The sequence below is a fragment of the Geotrypetes seraphini genome, chromosome 4 (assembly GCF_902459505.1).
Source record: "Geotrypetes seraphini chromosome 4, aGeoSer1.1, whole genome shotgun sequence".
NCBI lineage: Eukaryota > Metazoa > Chordata > Amphibia > Gymnophiona > Dermophiidae > Geotrypetes > Geotrypetes seraphini.
Window position 1 is genome coordinate 236628350 of NC_047087.1, and position 21119 is coordinate 236649468.

At 39.2% G+C, this 21119-nt stretch overlaps 1 protein-coding gene across 1 annotated transcript in view; it reads right to left on the minus strand.

Annotated features, from left to right (window-relative positions):
• LOC117359748 (outer dense fiber protein 2-like) overlaps positions 1-21119 on the minus strand; it is an 81849-nt gene that overhangs the window by 53370 nt on the left and 7360 nt on the right. The window contains exons 4-5 of the mRNA XM_033942966.1: positions 12350-12512; positions 4881-4989 (exon numbers count right to left, since the gene is read on the minus strand). Coding sequence (XP_033798857.1) covers positions 4881-4989; positions 12350-12512 — 272 coding nt within the window. The remainder of the gene's footprint in view (positions 1-4880; positions 4990-12349; positions 12513-21119) is intronic.

Sequence of the window (21119 nt, forward strand, 5' to 3'; positions counted from 1 at the left end):
ATAATAACATCACATACTGCATTATTCCTACGTCCACAAAGCCAAGCACACTTTCTCTAAGGCAGAACCCAAAAGAGTAGATCTATTTCTTGCTGCTCATTCCCAAATGGAAAAGTATGCATTTGGAAGGGGTAATTTTATACAGGTTTTTTTTCAAGGTGCCAATGGAGTTTATTTTCAAAGCAACTGGATGTCTCAAAATGCCCAAATAGCCATCCATGTGCTTGAAATGTCCAAATCCTGATTTTGCATATGCAGAAAAGGGATGTCCAGCATTGTGGTATGTCCAAATAGCAAGGAGGTGTGTTGTATATTTTGAGTGGGACTAGGGCGGGCCCAAAGTCAGGACGTCCAATAGTCATAACCAAATGGGAAGAAACCTCCAAGTCCAAAAAGAAGGATATCCTGTTTCAGTCATGTCCAGGGTACAAAAAGTGCTCCGCCTGAGCAGCAGACCACTGGAGGGATTAAAGCATGATCCCTCTTTAATCTCCAATATACCATCTGTATAGCATACAGGTCAAAAGCAGTTCACTTATCTGTTGTTGCATTCATCTGCTGCCAGTACCAAGGATGTTCTAACCCAACAGGAGACCTCGTTTCGCCAAAATGTCTTCAAGGGAAGGAAACTCCGCAACATATTGGTATTAGTATATTGGTGATTGTTTGTGCTGTCCCATGTATTTGAATAGGATTGACTACGTCATTTAAATTATTATCCTACTAAAGAAGTTTGACTGGCCTAAGTATTATGTGGACTTTGTTTGACCTTTGAGTAACTTTTATACAGCTGTGGGCTGTTTTGTGACACTCCTGTGTAGTTTTGAGGCAATTTTTCTCCACTTATACAGTAGGTGGGCCAACCTATCTCCTTTGTAGAAGGGAGTTGATATATTGTTGTGTTTGAGATTTGCCAACTCTTTCCTGTGTATTCAAGTTCCTGGTAGTAGTTGGGAAAAAATCATCAAGCAACTTTCTTCTGCTACTGGGGGAAATACAAAACAGCACACAGCCTCAAGATATTGGACCTGCTTCCTCTGTGCTAGGAGCTCTTTGCACCGACAGCACACATAAGTCCTCTCACCAACTGGGAGATAATCAAACATGTGACACTGCAAAAGACTGGATAGCCCCCATCTTGTTCCTGTACTGCTGCCTGTAGCTTAATATTGGTGATTTCTTTGTTAAGTTGCTATGGGAGTTGGAAAATGTATACTAAGGTCCCCTAAGATTGTACGTTTTAAATTAAGCAATGATAATGTTTAATTTTATTATTATTTTGTAATGTTGTAATTGGTAGGTTACCCTCCCAGGATTTCTTAGACTATTTCTTAAGATCTAATTACTAGCTAATAAAGATTAACTAATTAATTTTTTAGCCTTTTAATTGGTCTAAGGGCCTATAAATCAGAGATCAGGCCAGAGGTAGGTGGGAGCTAAACAAAGACTTATCTCAACTGCTATCAGTGCCCTAATCTGATCTTATGCTTTGAAATGCAACCTAAAATGCTAATACAATGGTACCTTGGTTTACGAGCATAATTCGTTCCAGAAGCATACTTGTAATCCAAAGCACTCGTATATCAAAGAAAATTTTCCCATAGGAAATAATGGAAACCCAGATGATTCATTCCACAACCCAAAAACTAATGTATAAAATAAAAAGGAGAAAGCTGCCAGAGGAGGAGGAAGAACAGAAGAGCTGCAGCCTAGGTGGCTCCCCGGTGCTGCTGCTCCTGTCTTAGCAGCTGCCATTGCTTCTGGGCCTAGGCTCGGTACTGCTGCAGTTCACCTGCGTCGCCTTCAAGGCGCAAAAAGCCGGCATGACATTGCTGCGTGGAATAGAAGTGGCAAACCCACAGGCGCGTGTTCATCATGCTTTCCCAGGCTACAGCTCCGCAGCGTCCCAGTGCCCAGCTCCAAGCACATCGTTGAGATCGTGGGGCGGCAGGGTTGGAAAGTCAAAGCACTTATGTTGTGCGTGCTCAGATTGCACGATTTGCTCAGCAATGTGGCAAGCGACGTGTGACGTGCATATATTGGGCCTATTTGACTGCTCGTTTTGTGAGTTAAAATTTGCTGGAGTGTTTTGCTCGTCTTGCAAACCACTCACAAACCACGTTACTTGCAAACCGAGGTTTGATTGTATAGACTAAACACTTTTTATATAAAAACCCTAATAGACTCTAAAGGTTATACTATTGCCTAACTGAATTTGCTGAAAAAAGCAGAGTACTGAACTAAAAGTAAAAGAGAAGGACAATGAAATAACCTACCGAAGCCCAAGTTTTACCTTTTCCCAAGATTGAATGCCAGCAGGTAAAATATTCCAATGCAGTTTTTTCTTCCCCTTAGCAGATCCTCACTCACCTCTTCAGGACATTTAATCAAAACTAAGCTATGGGATAAAGTGGCCTTAGTGTGCTCTTACATGGGTTTCACCTGCGTGCTAAGGCCATTTTTACTGCAGCAGTAAAATGGCTGATTATCTGTTTCCCTTATTAATGGTTATACATCAATGCTTTTTATGTATGATATTTTAATATGTTTTTATTTATTTTTTAAATTCATTTTCTATCCCGTTCTCCCCAAACAGCTCAGAACGGGTTACAGGTTAACATGCATAATATACAAAATAAGTTAAAAAAAATTTAAAGCCCATGCTGGGGTCCCTCAAAGCCTCTGATTATATAAAGCTCTGTTTTTCTTACAAGTTGCTATTATTTTTGCTTAATGGAACAAATTTCTTGCTATTATACCTATAACCTTTATGTTTTCAAACTCAGCAATAAAATACATTTTATGTCAAGTCTTTTACTGAAAAAGAACAATGAATAAGCATATTGGAGACTCTAGTGTTATTGTACAAGTGGGGGTCAGATTCCTTAGAACCCCACTAATACCATGTTACAACCACAAAAGAATAAGAAAACATTTTCCTGTCATCAAATGATAAAAAGACAATGCAGCGTGAGAGGCCTTGTTGCAAGGAGTTTAACAGCATTGCAGGTTTTATCCTGACCATCTCAAGAAGATATTGAACGTAGAGAGAATGACATATTGAGTATTTTACATTCATGTTTTTGTTTTTATAGTGTATTTATGAATACACTTCTCCCTCCATATTCGCTGTGATAGGTGATTAACAAAACCACAAATGATTTTTTTATATGTTATTCGCTGTTTTCTATTAAAAACGGTCGTGAATATGGTGAAACCGTGAATAACACGGTGGGAGACTTGGCCTGTTTCTGAAGTAGAGGCAAAACACGGTGAACAAAGTGCTGGGAATCAGTGATTTTCTCTGCAAACGCGTGGAATCAGCGATTTCTCTATGCAAGCTGATGTAATTTGGGGGGAGGGGCGAGTAAGCTAAAAACCGTGAATAATCGAAACCGCAAATGCTGAAACCGTGAATACGGAGGGAGAAGTGTAAGTGGGTTTTATTTGATTTGTTACAGACTCCTGAAGAAGACACTGCTACAGCACCGAAACGTCTGCAGCACTGAATCTTTGCTTATATTGCACTGAGTTCTTTTTTGAACATCATTTTTTATTAAAGAGTCCACAAGAGAACAAGCATGGTTCCATAATAAAACAGGAAATATACAAACATTAGCAGCCAGTACAAGGGCATATGAGTCAGCAACAAAAGTTCAATATTCACCAATAAAACACTGGACTGACCAAGAGCAAAAACAGCCCGCCTCTCTTGGTGGCCTCAGAAAGTTTTTAATATGTGTCATCCCTCCCCAAAAATTCCCTACGCAAGGGACAACACACATACCAGACAACACATAGCATTCAAACAAGCAAATACATCCCACGCACACTCCCCAGTCAGTCAGACCCCCCCTCCTTACCCCCCCACCAAGCCGGGAGACCAGAGGAGACCGCAGAAACACCCTCCAAAAGGCCAAATAGGCCACCACCTCAGGGTTAGAGTTCTTATTTGTAATAAAGAATACGGTTGGAAACATCTCTCTCTTCCCACTTTTTTGATCTCTCATTTATCCTGACATGGGGACTTTGTGCCGCTTTTTGTGGAGGACGACGGTTTAACATTAGGTATGTGGTCACCTTTATTCTCAAAAACTGTTTTGTATTAAAGAACTTCTACTATTGTAAGATTTTTTGTATTATTTTACTTGTGCTATTATGCTTCTTTATAGGGACTTCACCATGATAAAGCAACATATTGCGAAACACATCAGTGAATCTTGTCCCTGCATACGACCACAACTAAAAGATTAGCTAATATAAAGCAAATTGATAAGTTTTCTACATGAGCCTTTAAATATATAAATATATAATTAAAAATATAATTTTTTAAAAAAAACAATGATCCAGTGACGATCTAACACATAAAGCTCTGTGTAATGAGTGTTTATTGAATACAGAGTGGTATTACTTAGGATCATGGAAATATATGAGAGTGTTTTATAACAGGGAGTATAGAAATACAATACTCTCGGTATTGCAGCTTTTTGTGGTATTACATACACCAATATTGCCATTAGCATGTAGCCACTGAAAAATATTAGCACCTGAGCCCTTACTGCCACCCCTTTTGTAAGTGATAAGGGCTCATGCACTATTCCTGGCCCAATCAGTGCAGATTAATGTATTACAGAGATGCTTGCTCTCTGCCCCTCAATATGTCCCCTACATGGAAAAAGTTTTATAAAATTCATTTGCACCTGTTTTGCGAATGCAAATGTCAAACTTACTGCAGGACACCTGTGCCTTGCAGTAATCCCTTTAAGTTCTGGTAGGCATGTGCTATTGCCCAGCACAGCTCAGTAAAAGGGTCCCTTTGTCTTAGTGTGGCACTTAATCATCTTAGGCTACAGGATGAAGAAAACATATGACAGCATTACCATTCTCATAATCTGTGATCATCCTCTGCAGATTTCGCTGTTGTCTCTGAGAATCTCCTAGAGACCGTTTCAGAAACTTCTCTTCATTTTTGTTCTTGGACATAGGGATCTAGAAATAATTTAAAATGATTTTTAGTAAAGTATCCTGATTTTTTCCAGGATTTATGTTATGTCCCAGTATAGAGTTAATAATTTAGAAATACAAACTCCCCCCTCCCCCCCCCCCCCCCCCCGAAAAAAAGAAAGAAAACAAGATGCAACCTTTAAAGTTAAAATGATGAAATATTTCAACACCCATCAGAAAGGACTTAACAAAGATCTGGCATTCCTTTAACACTATAACCCATAAAATTATACTGCATTGTCACACTCTGATCACCTATTCATCTCTCTCTATTTTTCACTCCTGCCACCCCTGCCTTTCCCCACGCTTTTGTGTGTAAAACGGTTACAATTTAAGAAACAATGAAAAAAACTCAGCTGTTTGTCACTGCATTCCTGTGATTTATTGACTGTTACTTGAAGGGAATAAACTGTTAACTATGGAGTTTTTAAGAGTTTAGTTTGTCTGTTATTTTATGCATGCTTTTATTGATGTAAACCGTTTAGTTTTCTTAAACGGTATATAAAAAGTAATAAATAAATATCTTGCTTATTTCTGACCTGAAGAAGGTAGTCTTCAAAAGCTAGTCACAAATGTATTAAGATTGTTCAAATAAAGGCATCATCTTATTTTCAGGTTTTTGTTTCATTATGTTTCCATTTATTACCTTTGAAAGCAGACTAACATGACTACCACACCATTTTATCCAGTATTAAATTATTCATCTCTCTGCTAACACTTGAACAGATGTGCAGTTCCAAAAGTTGTCGGTATAACACTATGGCTAAAGTATAATTCCTGTTTGATTTCTGCCATAGCACAGATAATGTTATTCAAGTCTCAACTAATACCGGGATTGCTTCTACGTTTTGGGGGTAACCCTCTAAGGCAGGGATGTCAAAGTCCCTCCTCACGGTCCACAATCTAGTCGGGTTTTCAGGATTTCCCCAATGAATATGCATGAGATCTATTTGCATGCACTGCTTTCATTGTATGCTAATAGATCTCATGCATATTCATTGGATAAATGCTGAAAACCCAACTGAATTGCAGCCCTCGAGGAGGGACTTTGATACTTCTCTAAGGGTTGTCTAAAGTTAAACATCAGAATGACGTGCACTAAGGATCCAATTCAAAAATTGGCACCTAATTTTGGCTGCTGATAAATATTAGCGCTAAGTACTATTCTATAAATGACACTCAGAGTTGGGTAAACACACTACACTAAATTCCCTTAGTGAGAAAAATATTCAAAATAATAAAGACCACTAGTATCCCACTATTTGTGAAAAAGTGCAAAACAAGCCACCTTATCACTAATTGATTACTGGAAGGGCCTCAGTTACAGAGCCTACACAAGTCATAGACTCTGACCGCAAAAGTCTGCATAATTATCCAGCTCCTTAGCTCCAATCATCGGCCTCCTTCCAGACCCTTACTTAACTTCAATTTTTAATATTCCCCATTTTTTAATATTATTAATATATTTTTTAATATTCTTTTAATCTTATATATTTTTTTAATTTTCTTAAATAATTTTAAAGGCTATTCATAACTTATTCTAAAATGATCACTGTCTAAAAATTCCTGTTTTATAATCTTCGTTTTATAATGCACTAATTCAATTGAATGAGACTTTGCTTCAACGTTTTCAGCTTCACATATATTGAAAATCATGTGCAACATCAATATTCTGAGACTTTCAAAATGAGATTACTTAGCTTTAAATTAATGTTCAAGTTGTATGCTCTCAGCAATATGTTTCAAAACATGCCAACGTGGCCAGCGTTTCGTGGAGGATTATTCGGAACCACTGCCTCAGGGCCAACTAGTGAAACACGCTGCTGAAAATAAAATCCCAAATAAGAAAGACAGATAATGTTTAACCTTTTAAATCTGTAGAATTGAAAACCTTACATACCTACTATGTTTAATCAGCACGGCTAAAGTCTCTAAACATAAGACAAAATGGTGACAGCCTCTTTTTAAAGAGTTTTATCAGCGTACTGACGTCAGAGTCAATATCGAATTTCATTAAAGGTGCAGATAAGGAAACATCGGCAAAAGCTGGTAAACTTATTAATAAAAATGCTGCCACTCCATATGTTTATTCAAACCACTTGGATATAAAGTCTGTAGACGATTGATCCAACGTTGCTCATGTTGAGCTAAAGTCCGGCGGAAATTACCACCCCTCCTATCTGGTTTGACTATCTCTAAAATGACAACCCGTAGAGAGGAAAATTCATGTTTTTTCTCGATGCAGTGTTTCGCCAGAGGGGCACCCATATTGCGGTTCTTAATATTACTTTTATGTTCGGTCAAACGAACATTGAGTTTGCGTGAAGTTTGTCCTACATAAATAAGGTCACAGGGACATCTCAAAGTGTATACAACACCCTGAGTTTTACAATTGGACTGATGATTTAAGATGTATTCTCTGTTATCTTTTGGATTCTTAAATGTCCTAGTACAATCCATAAGAGTACACATTTGGCAACTCCCACACATTTGGTGCCCTACTCTTTCGTACATACAGGTGTCCATAGTCTCCCTAAGAATCGAGGGACATAATATTTCTTTAAGATTCCGGTTCCGGCGGTAAGCTATTCTCAAGGAGTAGTCTTTGAATGTACCCGCTATTTTTAGTATTTCCCAATGTTTTCTTAAACTACGAGCAATATGGTAACTGTTCTTTGAATAAGTTAATACACAAGTCATGATTTTATCACAGGTTTCTGAATGTTCAGTAGTTTTAACACTTAACAAATGTTCGCGATGATTATAGTACGCCCTCCTATATGCGATGTTCACAGTCTTAGGAGGATAACCTCGTTGTATAAATTTTTCTTTCAAACAATTTGCTTGAATCTTGAATTCAGAATCTGAGGTACAGATTCTACGGATCCTTAAAAATTGGGAGAAAGGAAGGCTCTTTTTAAGATGACCAGGATGGGCACTGGAAAAATGAAGCACGGAGTTACAGTCAGTAGGTTTCGTATAAACCTTCATCTGGAACTCATTTTGCATTATCGTTATCCAGACATCCAAGAATGAAATTGCATTATTGCTGGAGGTATGGGTAAATTTAACTTTAGGGTGACAATTATTAATGTAGTCCAGGAAGGTATCCAGTTCTTTAGGGCCCCCGTTCCAGATAAGAAAGATGTCATCAATATATCTGGTCCACAGTTTCACCTGCTTAAAAAACTGGGAGGGGTATATCCATCGTTGTTCAAAATTGTCCATAAAAAGATTAGCTACTGACAGAACTATCATAATACCCACTGCAATACCTGAGGTTTGTTGAAAAAGATTGTTTTCAAACATGAAAAAACTATCTTGAAGTATTATTGTAGCAAGTTGAAATAGTAATTCAGTGGGTACTTTAGGGTTAGTTCTTAAATCCAGTGTTTTACGGATAATTTCCAAGGCTTCGTCTTGAGGGATGATCGTATACAGGGAGCACACGTCAATCGTTACCATGATCGACTGAGGATCCGGTTTCATTTGTTCCATTTTTCTTAAAAAGGCTGAAGTATCTTGTAGATAAGACAGAGTTTTCTTTACGAATCCTTGAAGAAATTTGTCAAGGTATATCGAGGATGCTTCAAGAAGAGCTCCCTGATTAGAGACAATCGGTCTCCCTGGAGGGGAATCCAAAGATTTATGTATTTTGGGGAGCAGATAGAAAATTGGAATAACCGGATAAGGCACATTCAGGAAACGAAATTCTTTATCTGTTAAATAACCTTGCTCCAGAGCTCTTACAGTAAGTTTATTAATCTTAAGCTGTAGTTCTTCCGTAGGGTTGGAGATAAGAATCTTGTAATCTTCACTGTGAAGTTGTCGATACGCTTCCTTCATATAGTCACTTCTTTTCAAAAGTACAATTCTGCCTCCCTTATCAGCTCTTCTAATAACCAACTCTTTGTCAGAGGTGAGTTTTTATGGCATCCTTCTCACTCTTACTGATGTTATAGGTTCGTATATGTTGGGTCTCTTTATTAGCTCGTTCAATGTCAGCTTTCACGAGTTTATGGAAAGTTTCAATAACTGGATCAACCGGGCCTGGAGGAATCCAACACGATTTTGGATGCACTAAAGACTTAGTATCATCCTGTATATTATCATCCGTTTGAGAGAAAAACGATTTAATCCTTAATATACGATAGAATTTTTCAATATCGATATTATCTTGAAAACTATCCCCAGGAGTCATCGGGACAAAGGAAAGTCCTTTTGAAAGCAGAGTAAATTCAGCAGTGTAAGAGCTCTGGAGCAAGGTTATTTAACAGATAAAGAATTTAGTTTCCTGAATGTGCCTTATCCGGTTATTCCAATTTTCTATCTGCTCCCCAAAATACATAAATCTTTGGATTCCCCTCCAGGGAGACCGATTGTCTTTAATCGGGGAGCTCTTCTTGAAGCATCCTCGATATACCTTGACAAATTTCTTCAAGGATTCATAAATAAAACTTTGTCTTATCTACAAGATACTTCAGCCTTTTTGAGAAAAATGGAACAAATGAAACCGGATCCTCAGTCGATCATGGTAACGATTGACGTGTGCTCCCTGTATACGATCATCCCTCGAAGCCATGGAAATTATCCGTAAAACACTGGATTTAAGAACTAACCCTAAAGTACCCACTGAATTACTATATCAACTTGCTACAATAATACTTCAAGATAGTTTTTTCATGTTTGAAAACGATCTTTTTCAACAAACCTCAGGTATTGCAATGGGTATTATGATAGCTCCGTCAGTAGCTAATCTTTTTATGGACAATTTTGAACAACGATGGATATACCCCTTCCAGTTTTTTAAGCAGGTGAAACTGTGGACCAGATATATTGATGACATCTTTCTTATCTGGAACGGGGGCCCTAAAGAACTGGATGCATTCCTGGACTACATTAATAATTGTCAACCTAAAGTTAAATTTACCCATACCTCCAGCAATAATGCAATTTCATTCTTGGATGTCTGGATAACGATAATGCAAAATGAGTTCCAGATGAAGGTTTATACGAAACCTACTGACTGTAACTCCGTGCTTCATTTTTCCAGTACCCATCCTGGTCATCTTAAAAAGAGCCTTCCTTTCTCCCAATTTTTAAGGATCCGTAGAATCTGTACCTCAGATTCTGAATTCAAGATTCAAGCAAATTGTTTGAAAGAAAAATTTATACAACGAGGTTATCCTCCTAAGACTGTGAACATCGCATATAGGAGGGCGTACTATAATCATCGCGAACATTTGTTAAGTGTTAAAACTACTGAACATTCGGAAACCTGTGATAAAATCATGACTTGTGTATTAACTTATTCAAAGAACAGTTACCATATTGCTCGTAGTTTAAGAAAACATTGGGAAATACTAAAAATAGCGGGTACATTCAAAGACTACTCCTTGAGAATAGCTTACCGCCGGAACCGGAATCTTAAAGAAATATTATGTCCCTCGATTCTTAGGGAGACTATGGACACCTGTATGTACGAAAGAGTAGGGCACCAAATGTGTGGGAGTTGCCAAATGTGTACTCTTATGGATTGTACTAGGACATTTAAGAATCCAAAAGATAACAGAGAATACATCTTAAATCATCAGTCCAATTGTAAAACTCAGGGTGTTGTATACACTTTGAGATGTCCCTGTGACCTTATTTATGTAGGACAAACTTCACGCAAACTCAATGTTCGTTTGACCGAACATAAAAGTAATATTAAGAACCGCAATATGGGTGCCCCTCTGGCGAAACACTGCATCGAGAAAAAACATGAATTTTCCTCTCTACGGGTTGTCATTTTAGAGATAGTCAAACCAGATAGGAGGGGTGGTAATTTCCGCCGGACTTTAGCTCAACATGAGCAACGTTGGATCAATCGTCTACAGACTTTGTATCCAAGTGGTTTGAATAAACATATGGAGTGGCAGCATTTTTATTAATAAATTTACTGGCTTTTGCCGATGTTTCCTTATCTGCACCTTTAATGAAATTCGATATTGACTCTGACGTCAGTACGCTGATAAAACTCTTTAAAAAGAGGCTGTCGCCATTTTGTCTTATGTTTAGAGACTTTAGCCGTGCTGATTAAACATAGTAGGTATGTAAGGTTTTCAATTCTACAGATTTAAAAGGTTAAACATTATCTGTCTTTCTTATTTGGGATTTTATTTTCAGCAGCGTGTTTCACTAGTTGGCCCTGAGGCAGTGGTTCCGAATAATCCTCCACGAAACGCTGGCCACGTTGGCATGTTTTGAAACATATTGCTGAGAGCATACAACTTGAACATTAATTTAAAGCTAAGTAATCTCATTTTGAAAGTCTCAGAATATTGATGTTGCACATGATTTTCAATATATATGAAGCTGAAAACGTTGAAGCAAAGACACATTCAATTGAATTAGTGCATTATAAAACGAAGATTATAAAACAGGAATTTTTAGACAGTGATCATTTTAGAATAAGTTATGAATAGCCTTTAAAATTATTTAAGAAAATTAAAAAAATATATAAGATTAAAAGAATATTAAAAAATATATTAATAATATTAAAAAATGGGGAATATTAAAAATTGAAGTTAAGTAAGGGTCTGGAAGGAGGCCGATGATTGGAGCTAAGGAGCTGGATAACTACGCAGACTTTTGCGGTCAGAGTCTATGACTTGCGTAGGCTCTGTAACTGAGGCCCTTCCAGTAATCAATTAGTGATAAGGTGGCTTGGTTTTGCACTTTTTCACAAATAGTGGGATACTAGTGGTCTTTATTATTCAGAGTTGGGTGCCATTTGTAGAATAGTGCAGCACTGGGATTCCCACCCAGTTTTAGGTGTGAGGATTTATACCATTTAAAACCTGCGAATTCTTATGCCTAAATTAGGCGTGGATCTCCCTTATTAAATAAAACCATTGAAATTCCAAGAATGCTGCTCATCTGGCCAAGCCACTCCCCTGGTCACACCATCTTTTCAAATCCATATGTAAAATTTGCACAGATCCTGGCACCTAAACATGTGTGTGCAAATTTTAATTAATGTAATTATTGCCAATAAATTATTAGCACCCAATTATCAGTGCTAATTGGCTCATAGATCAATTAAATTGTGTATGCAAATTGTATGTGTGCCCATATTTGCACACACAATTTTGAGCTCCAGATATGGAATTAGAGTGTAATCGTGAATTCAGTATTGGCAACTGTGCATGTAATTGCCATTACAATACACTAGCATTAACCCTCAAATTATTTAAAAAGTGCTATAACTTGGCACGCAAATTTGGATGTGTGCATAATTTAGTTGAAAAAGTCACCTTAACCTTAACACATTTTCATATATATGCCACTAAATGAAACTTACTTCTATAAACGTCACGCTTTGGTCCTGATCCTCTAAATTTTTGGCCTTCTTTGTTGAAGAATTCACCAATGTTGGTAGACTTTTGGAGTGTATAGCCATCCTCTTCATCATATACTTCTTAGAATCTAGGAATCTATCTGGCCCAAGCTTACATTCTTGTTGTCTATTAAACAGATATAAAGATGTTGCAATTTGTCTATCTATATAGAAACATCCATGTGTTTTTATGTGTAGTACCAGAAGCAAGAGAAACCTTATTAGGAGATAAATGGAGTTTCCGGTATCCTTTTTCCAGTTTTTTAAAGGGAAATGCTTCAGCATTAGAGGTCATAATTTGAACTACATCCAAGCTGCAGCCTGGGGAGATCCACAGGACCTCATTGATGTTGTCCTTGGATGATCTGAAAACAATTTCAGAGAACTCACATTTGCCACCAAATATTAAACCCAGTGCTTGGAGTAGATGTGTTTGAGGACAGAAGGGAGCCTGCCAGAAAGAATTTTAGGAACAAATCCGACTGCCCCACCTCTTCCTAATATAGACATTTGCATTTACCCTGCTTAAACCCTCCCGTGTTGTAAACACTGCAGTGGTTGCACCACAAAGCTTGTTAATGCCTCAAAGCTAAGAGACTTGAGTTCCCTACTCATATCAGACTGGTCAACTAAAGGATTTGGTGCTAAGACTGCTGCTCTTCAGCTTCAATTAGCAGTGAATTTTTGTCTTGAACAGGGTAATTTTCTTACAGTACATCTAGGTTAATTGGACAAGGAGGGACCGATTTTAGCCTATTTTATAAAGACACATGGAGGGGCATTTTCGATAGGACATCTAAGTCTGACTTTAGATGTTTTGAGAAAAACATTCAAAAATCGGGTGGAGAAAATGACCATTTTCGAACCCACAAGATGTCTTTTTTTTCCCCAAAAAAATGGCCCCCTAGAAGTTTTGTCCACCTAGATGTCTAATTTTTTAGCCATTATCTGGGGGGAAAAAAACATCTAAATTTGCATGTAGGAGGGGCCAGTATTTTTAATGTATTGGCCACACAGATATGCTAGCAGAGCAGTGGGACACCCTAGGGAGCACTGATGTTAATTTCACATTAATGGTGCCAGGTACACGTCACCAGAACCCCCATACATGGTAATCCCTACAAAACTCAGCAAAAACCAACTGTACCCACCTGCCTACCACCCCCAATAGCCCTTATGCCTGCAGGTGTCACCTATATGGTAGTACAGTAGGTTTTTGATGAGTTTTGGTAGGCTCACACTTTCCACCAGAAGTGTACTAGTTAGGGTGGTATATGGGCCTGGGTCCCCTTCTCTGCAGTCCACTGCACTACCCACCAGGCTACTCAGACCTGCTAGGACTGGTTATAGTATCTGCAGCTTTCATAGAGACAGATATATACTGTTTCATGCAGATATTTGGAGAGTGGGGGGGAGGGGGTCAGTGCCCACTGGGGGAGTGTGTGGGGGCTATATTATCATACCATATACAATTGTGTTGTCTGTAAAGATTGCTTGGCTAATATAGACTCTAAATTAATTAAAGGGAGAAAAGAACTCGAGATCTTATTTCTTTACAGCCTTCCAGCGAGGTCTCTGAGGTATTTTCTCCCTTCAATTAATTTAGTGTTTACAACTCAAACAATCTTTAAATACAAAGCAATTGTTTATGGTATGGTGGTTTCACTTGTCTTTTTGTTTTGTAGGTCATATTTTCATCCCTCCAGTGGTCATCTGGTCAGTTTGGGTACCTTTTGGTCCTTGTTCATTTTAAAAACAGGTCTAGCCTAAAATGTACAAATTGTCCCCTGGACGTTTTAAAAGTGTTTGATTGTTCTGTTTGATTGTTGCTGTAAAACATCCAACTGCTAATCTCACCCAAAACATGCCTCTAACACATCCCCCTAAGATTTAGATGCAATGGAGACAAAACAACCAGAATGACATCTAATAAGTCAGTTTCGAAAATGCCTACTTGGACGTTTTGACTAGTAAGATGACCAAGTGCTGGTTTATGCTGTCTTTTGGATATCTATCTTTTTTGAAAATGAACCTATATGTACCTATATGTAGTTACACAAAATACTAGTATAATCATGCAGGGACAGAACACATCATCCAAATTTCTTCCCTGAGCAATCTACTCCACAACAGGCATTTTACACCTGAAAAAGATTTATAAAAATTAGTGGCGTACCTAGCAGATGTGACACCCGGGTTGACACCCCCCCTATTCTATATGAAAAATATGATTTTTAGTAACAATCCACATATCACACAATAAGAGTGTACCTAGGAAAAGGCAGCATCTTAAACACAGCAGTGAGCACTAGAACACCAACACATACATTGTAAAACTAAAAAAGCCAGATCCCGCACAATTGATCCTGCAGTCAATGCCAACTGAAAACTATGTTCTTTTCATACACACAGAACAGAGATACACCCTCGCCCAAACTAAAAATAGAAGTATGTAGACAAAAGTTAAACTGAACCGCCAAGAAACCAGACTCTGCAAACAATGCAACACCACAAAAACAGTAACACATGTCCTCTAATACTGTGCAAAATATAAAGACAGTAGATGTAAAAAACTATTTGAAAAAACTGATATATAACAATCACCCACCACTTTACAAATTAACAAATAAAAATAAAACAAATAATGAGAAATAAGAAAATACCATTTTATTGGACTAATCCCCGTAAACTCGGTCCCCATCCCCGCAAACCACCTGATTCCATCCACACAAGCCTTGAATTGTTTTATAATTAACTTATTATATTAAAGTATAAAAATAAATAATATTCTGTACAATTGTCAATTTATAAATCAGTGTCTTGTCCCCACTCTCTCTTCCCCATTTCCCTTCAGCGTCCTCAGTCCACTCTCTCTCCACTTTCCTTCAGCACACGCATATAAAAACAAGCAAGTAATTTTATATTATTTTCATTCTATTCAGTCATAGAAATTAAAGTCTAAATAATGCCAGTCACATAATAAAACATGATTTTACAAAAATAATTCCCTGTACAGTCAAACCTGCAATGATTATTAGATGTCTTTCAGCAGCTCCCCTCCCTCCCCCTTAACTTTGTAGCCAAGTCAAAATGATCTACCAACAATAAAATTTTAAAAACACAAAGCACACTGTATGCAAAGAAAATGTTAATTATCATTTATATTCCACGGGTTTTCAAAGAGGTCAAGGCAGATGACTTTATGCAATGTCACCTCAGTAACAACTATACAAAAATAGACAAATATACCCCCTCCCTTTTTACTAAACTGCGATAGCGATTTTTAGCGCAGGGAGCTGAGCTGAATGCCCCACGCTGCTCTTGACGCTCATAGGCTCCCTGTGCAAAAAACCACTATTGCCATAGTGCAAAATATAGACAACATATATAAATTCTCAAAACGGGTACATTTTGATCACTAAATTGAAAATAAAATCATTTTCCTACCTTTGTTTGGTAATTTCATCAGTCTCTGGTTGCACTTTATTCTTCTGACTGTGCATCCAATATTTCTTCCCTTCTTTCAGCCTCCTGTAAGCTGCCTCTCCTCCAGACCTCATTCCCTCCCCCAACTTTTTCTTTGTTTCATCCTGCCCCCTTCTTTCTTTCTCTCTCCATGCCCCCTTTCTTTCTGTATGTCTGTCTTTCTCTCTCTCCGTGCCCCATTCTTTCTTTCTTTCCCCCGCTCCCTTCTTTCTTTCTCTCTCCATGCTCCCTTTCTTTCTGTATGTCTGTCTTTCTCTCTCTGTGCCCCATTTCTTTCTTTCTTTTTTCTTTCTTTCACCCTGCCCCCTTCTTTCTTTCTCTCTCCATGCCCCCTTTCTTTCTGTATGTCTGTCTTTGCTCTCTTTCTCTCCATGCTCCATTTCTTTCTTTTTCACCCTGCCTCTTCTTTCTTTCTTTCTTTCTCCTTTCCCCCTTTCTTTCTCTATGTCTGTCTCTCTCTCTCCGTGCCCCATTTCTTTCTTTGTTTCACCCTGCCCCCTTCTTTCATTCTCTCTCCATACCCCCTTTATTTCTCTATGTCTGTCTATCTTTCTCTCTCTCTCTCTCTCTCTGTGCCCCATTTCTTTCTTTCTTTCTTTCTTTCACCCTGCCCCCTTCTTTCTTTCTCTCTCCATGTCCCCTTTCTTTCTCTATGTCTGTCTTTCTCTCTCTCTCTCCGTGCCCCATTTATCTCTTTCTTTCACCTTGCCCCTTCTTTCTTTCTCTCTCCATACCCCTTTCTTTCTCTATGTCTGTCTTTCTCTCTCTCCGTGCCCCATTTTTTTTTTCTTTCTTTGTTTCACCCTGCCCCCTTTCTTTCTTTCTTTCTTTCTCCTTGCCCTCCTCAATGCCACCACCATTGGGAAACATGCTGCTGCCACCGCTGCCAGGGAAAGGCTGCCACTGCCACCATGGGGAACAGGCCGGCACCAAATTCTCCCTCCCTGCTTTTCTTCCCCAAGGGGCCGACCAACTCTCGCCGCCCGACGTCAATTCTAACATCAGAGAGGACATTCTGGGCCAGCCAGGCAGTTATTGGCTGGCTCAGAACGTCCTCTCCGACGTCAGAATTGACGTCAGGTGGCGAGAGTTGGTCGGCCCTGCAGGGAAGAAAAGCAGGGAGAACTCGGCGTTGGCTTGTTCCCGATGGTAGCAGTGGCAGCCTATTCCTTGGGGGGGAGCCTATTTCCTGGCGAGTGGCCAGCTGTGCACCCCTTTGTGGCATGCACCCGGGGTGGACCGCCCCCCCCCCCTTGGTATGCCACTGATAAAAATATCTCCATAATATCATTGACAGCAAAGACCTTTTTGTCTTCTGGCAGCCTATTGCTTACTAATAAATACATTTGGTTAGATAAGGTAAATTTGTAAAGCATCCAAGTGTGAGTAGGGAAGTCCTGTGTTCACTGAATCTTTCAAAGTGCAGTGAGGAGAGGGATTTCTATGTTCACAGGTCCGGATGCACAAAACTCACCATGCATTTAATGATCATCGCTAAACCAGTTTTAATTGATTTAGCGATGAAGTATTGCATCTATCGATGCCCAAAACAGCAAATTGTGATCTGTTCTGCGGTTTGTAGCAGCCTCCAATAATCATAAGTAAATACATTACAATGAGCTCATCAATATTAAAATAAGCATTCTGATCGATTCCCACATGATGCACAAAATGAAGCGCCGGTTTTTCACACTCCAAAATCTCTGACAGATTTGGAGGTTGCCAGCAGCATATAAAAAAAAGTATTGAACAGCAGTGTTTTGTTTTTGTAAATGGGCATAGGTTATATGCATGTTATACACGCACAGTCTGTCCCCATTAAAAATAAAAATAAAATTCATCCCTGCCTCCCCTTGATGACGTCCCCCTCCTGACAATGGCCCCTGAACAACAACAAAAAATTAGCAGGCCACTTGGACTCCCCACACCCACGATCCTGCCCCCGTGAATATCGGTAGGAAGGATGCCTACTTCTTGTCGGCAGGCCTGCTCCTTCAAAATGGTAGACCTTCCCCTTCCCAGTGTATCCTGGGATACATAGAAACATGGAAACATAGAAGATGCCGGCAGATAAGGGCCATAGCCCATCAGGTCTGCCCACTCTACTGACCCACCACCAAGTCTACTATCCTAGGGATCCCACTCCTGGTGACAGGTTCCCTTGGCTTAACCCTCTAAGGGATCCCACATGGGCATCCCATTTGCTCTTAAATTCTTGCACGCTGTTTGCCTCGATCACCTGCAACGGGGGCTCGTTCCAAGGATCAACCACTCTCTCGATGAAGAAATATTTCCTGGTGTCGCCATGAAATTTCCTGCCCCTGAGTTTGAGCGGATGCCCTCTTGTGGCTGAGGGTCCTTTGAGAAAGAGAATTTCTTCTTCCATCTCGATACGGCTGGTAATATACTTAAATGTCTCAGTCATGTCTCCTTTCTCCCTATGTTCCTCGAGTGAGTACAGCCGCAAATTTTTCAGCCTTTCGCCTTTCCTCGTACGATAGATCCTTGAGCCCCGAGACCATCCTGGTGGCCATCCGTTGCACCGACTCTACTCTCAGCACATCTTTTCAGTAGTGTGGCCTGCAGAATTGCACACAGTATTCCAAATGAGGTCTCACCATGGTTCTGTATAATGGCATTCTGTATAATGACTTCAGGCTTCCGGCTGACGAAACTCCTGCGGATGCAACCTAACAACTGTCTTGCCTTCTCCACATGATCAGCAGTTTTCATGTCTGCGCTGATGATCACTCCCAAGTCTCGTTCTGTTGAAGTTCTAGCTAAGGTCTCACCATTCAAGGTGTAAGTTCTGCACGGATTTCTGCTGCCAAGGTGCATGATCTTGCATTTCTTAGCGTTGAAGCCCAGCTGCCAGGTCGAGGACCATAGCTCCAACAAATGTAGGTCCTGTGTCATACCATCGGGTGAATTGCCGTCTCTCACTATATTGCATAGTTTGGCGTTGTCAGCGAATAACATTATCTTACCTTGAAGCCCCTGAGTTAGGTCCCCTATGAATACAATGAGAGGGGCCTGGGCTCTGATTGGTTTAGGCACCTAAGGCCGAGTGGCTTTAGGCGGCTGGGCTAATCAGAGCCTTGGGCTCCTCCCAGTGCATCCCAGGATGCACTGGGAAGGGGAAGGTTTACCATTTTGAAGAGGCAAGAGGAGTGGGCATACCTCCTGCCATTCTTCTCCTAGTCTTCTTTTCTCAGCTTCCCTAGCCCCCCCCCCCCCCCACACACACACACACCTATCAATGCTCTAATGCTTTTTCACTCAACTTCCTTCTGGTTCAGATGGTTTCCTTCAACCAGATCATTGCTATAGCTAGTACAAGAACCCAAAAGCAATTCTATAAGCTAGTGTTAAATTAGGGCACCAGTAATATATCTAGTATATTGAATAGTACTTCTTATGGCATGATTGGCACCAATAATTATGGCGCTATTCTATAAACAGTGCACCTAAATCCTTTAGTGTGCAACTGGCAAAAGGTGTATATGTGGGTAAAGCATGGGTGTGTTACCACGCAATGCACACAACTGTCAGTTGTGCATATTGCGTGGTGCACTTAGTCATGCCTATTGATGCCGGCTATTGACCTGCCATAAGTAGGCACACCTAACTTTTTGAATGCCAATGTGGCTTGTTGTTAATATTCTATAAAGGCTTGGATGTGCCATTATGCCATTGTAGAATTGATGCTAACCATGCCCCTTTGTGGCACCTTGAACGAGGCGCTAATTTATAGTATTTATAATGCCTCTGTTATACAATACAATACAACTTCTTATATAGCACAATTTTCAACAGGGAATCATTGCGGCTTACAGCAAGATGAGTTACATTTGTGATATAGTGTTAGAGATAAGCAAGTTTAACATTGCCAGGTTAGTTTTAGGATAGCAGTCTGAAATGAAGAGAACTGGGAAGAATTGAGTCCACTGGGAGAAGAGATATGTCTTTAATCTTTTCCTGAAAAGACAGTGTGTGGGTAGTTGTCACAGATAGGCAGGCAGGCAGGTATCACTTCACATTGCGACCTCACCTTGAGAATTGTGTTCAATTCTGGTCGTCATATCTCAAAAAAGATATAACAGAATTAGAAAAGGTTCAAAGAAAAGCGACCAAGATGATAAAGGAGATGGAAACCCTCTCTTATGAGGAAAGACTAGAGGTTAGGGCTCTTCAGCTTGGAAAAGAGACGGCTGAGGGGGAGATATGATTGAGGTTTACAAAATTCTGAATGGTGTAGAACGGGTTCAAGTGGATCGATATTTGTAAAATTACAAAGACTAGGGAACACGCAATGAAGTTACAGGGAAATACTTTTAAAACCAAGAAGAGGAAATATTGTTTTACTTAAGAGAATAGTTAAGCTCTGGAATGTGTTGCCAGAGGATATGGTAACAGTAATTAACATAGCTGGGTTTAAAAAAGGTTTGGACAAGTTCCTGGAGGAATGGTCCATAATCTGCTATTAAGACAAACTTGGGGAAGCCCTGAGGTGTTGCTCTATTTGGATTTCTGTCAGGTACTTGTGACCTGGATTCGCTACTGTTGGAAACAGGATACTGGACAAAATAGATCATTGTTCTGACCCAGTATGGCTATTCATATGTTCTTATAATTGCTGCCTATATACTTACATGTACACATCTCTACATAAATCCAAATACACACAAAAAAACACCCTTAATGCTCTAGATTTCATATCAAATCAACTTCAAAAGGGAGAAAAGACCTCAGTGTCTAGGGGTTCACAAAATGGCTACCCACATAGACAAACTGGTCTCAAATGGAACTTTGAGACCAGTTTGTCTATGTGGGTAGCCATTTTGTGAACCCCTAGACACTGAGGACTTTTTTCCCTTTTGAAGTTGATTTGATATGAAATCTTGAGCATTAAGGGTGTTTTTTTGTGTGTATTTGGATTTATTTGACATCCTTTCTTGATTTACATATATTTTTTGTCACATCTCTACATATACATATTGGTATACTTGTATTATTAAAAACTAAGGAGGAAATTCTGTGCATGGTGTCTAAAAAGATACACTATGAGTCCACGTACAATAGCGTTAAGTTTACTTATTATCATATACAAACTTATCAAACAAATACACTTATCAATCAAATATACAAATATCAAACAAATAAACTCTGTTTGATACACTTATCAAACAAATATACAAACTTATCAAACAAATTGTAATTCTGATCATGTGATTTATTTAATTGAATG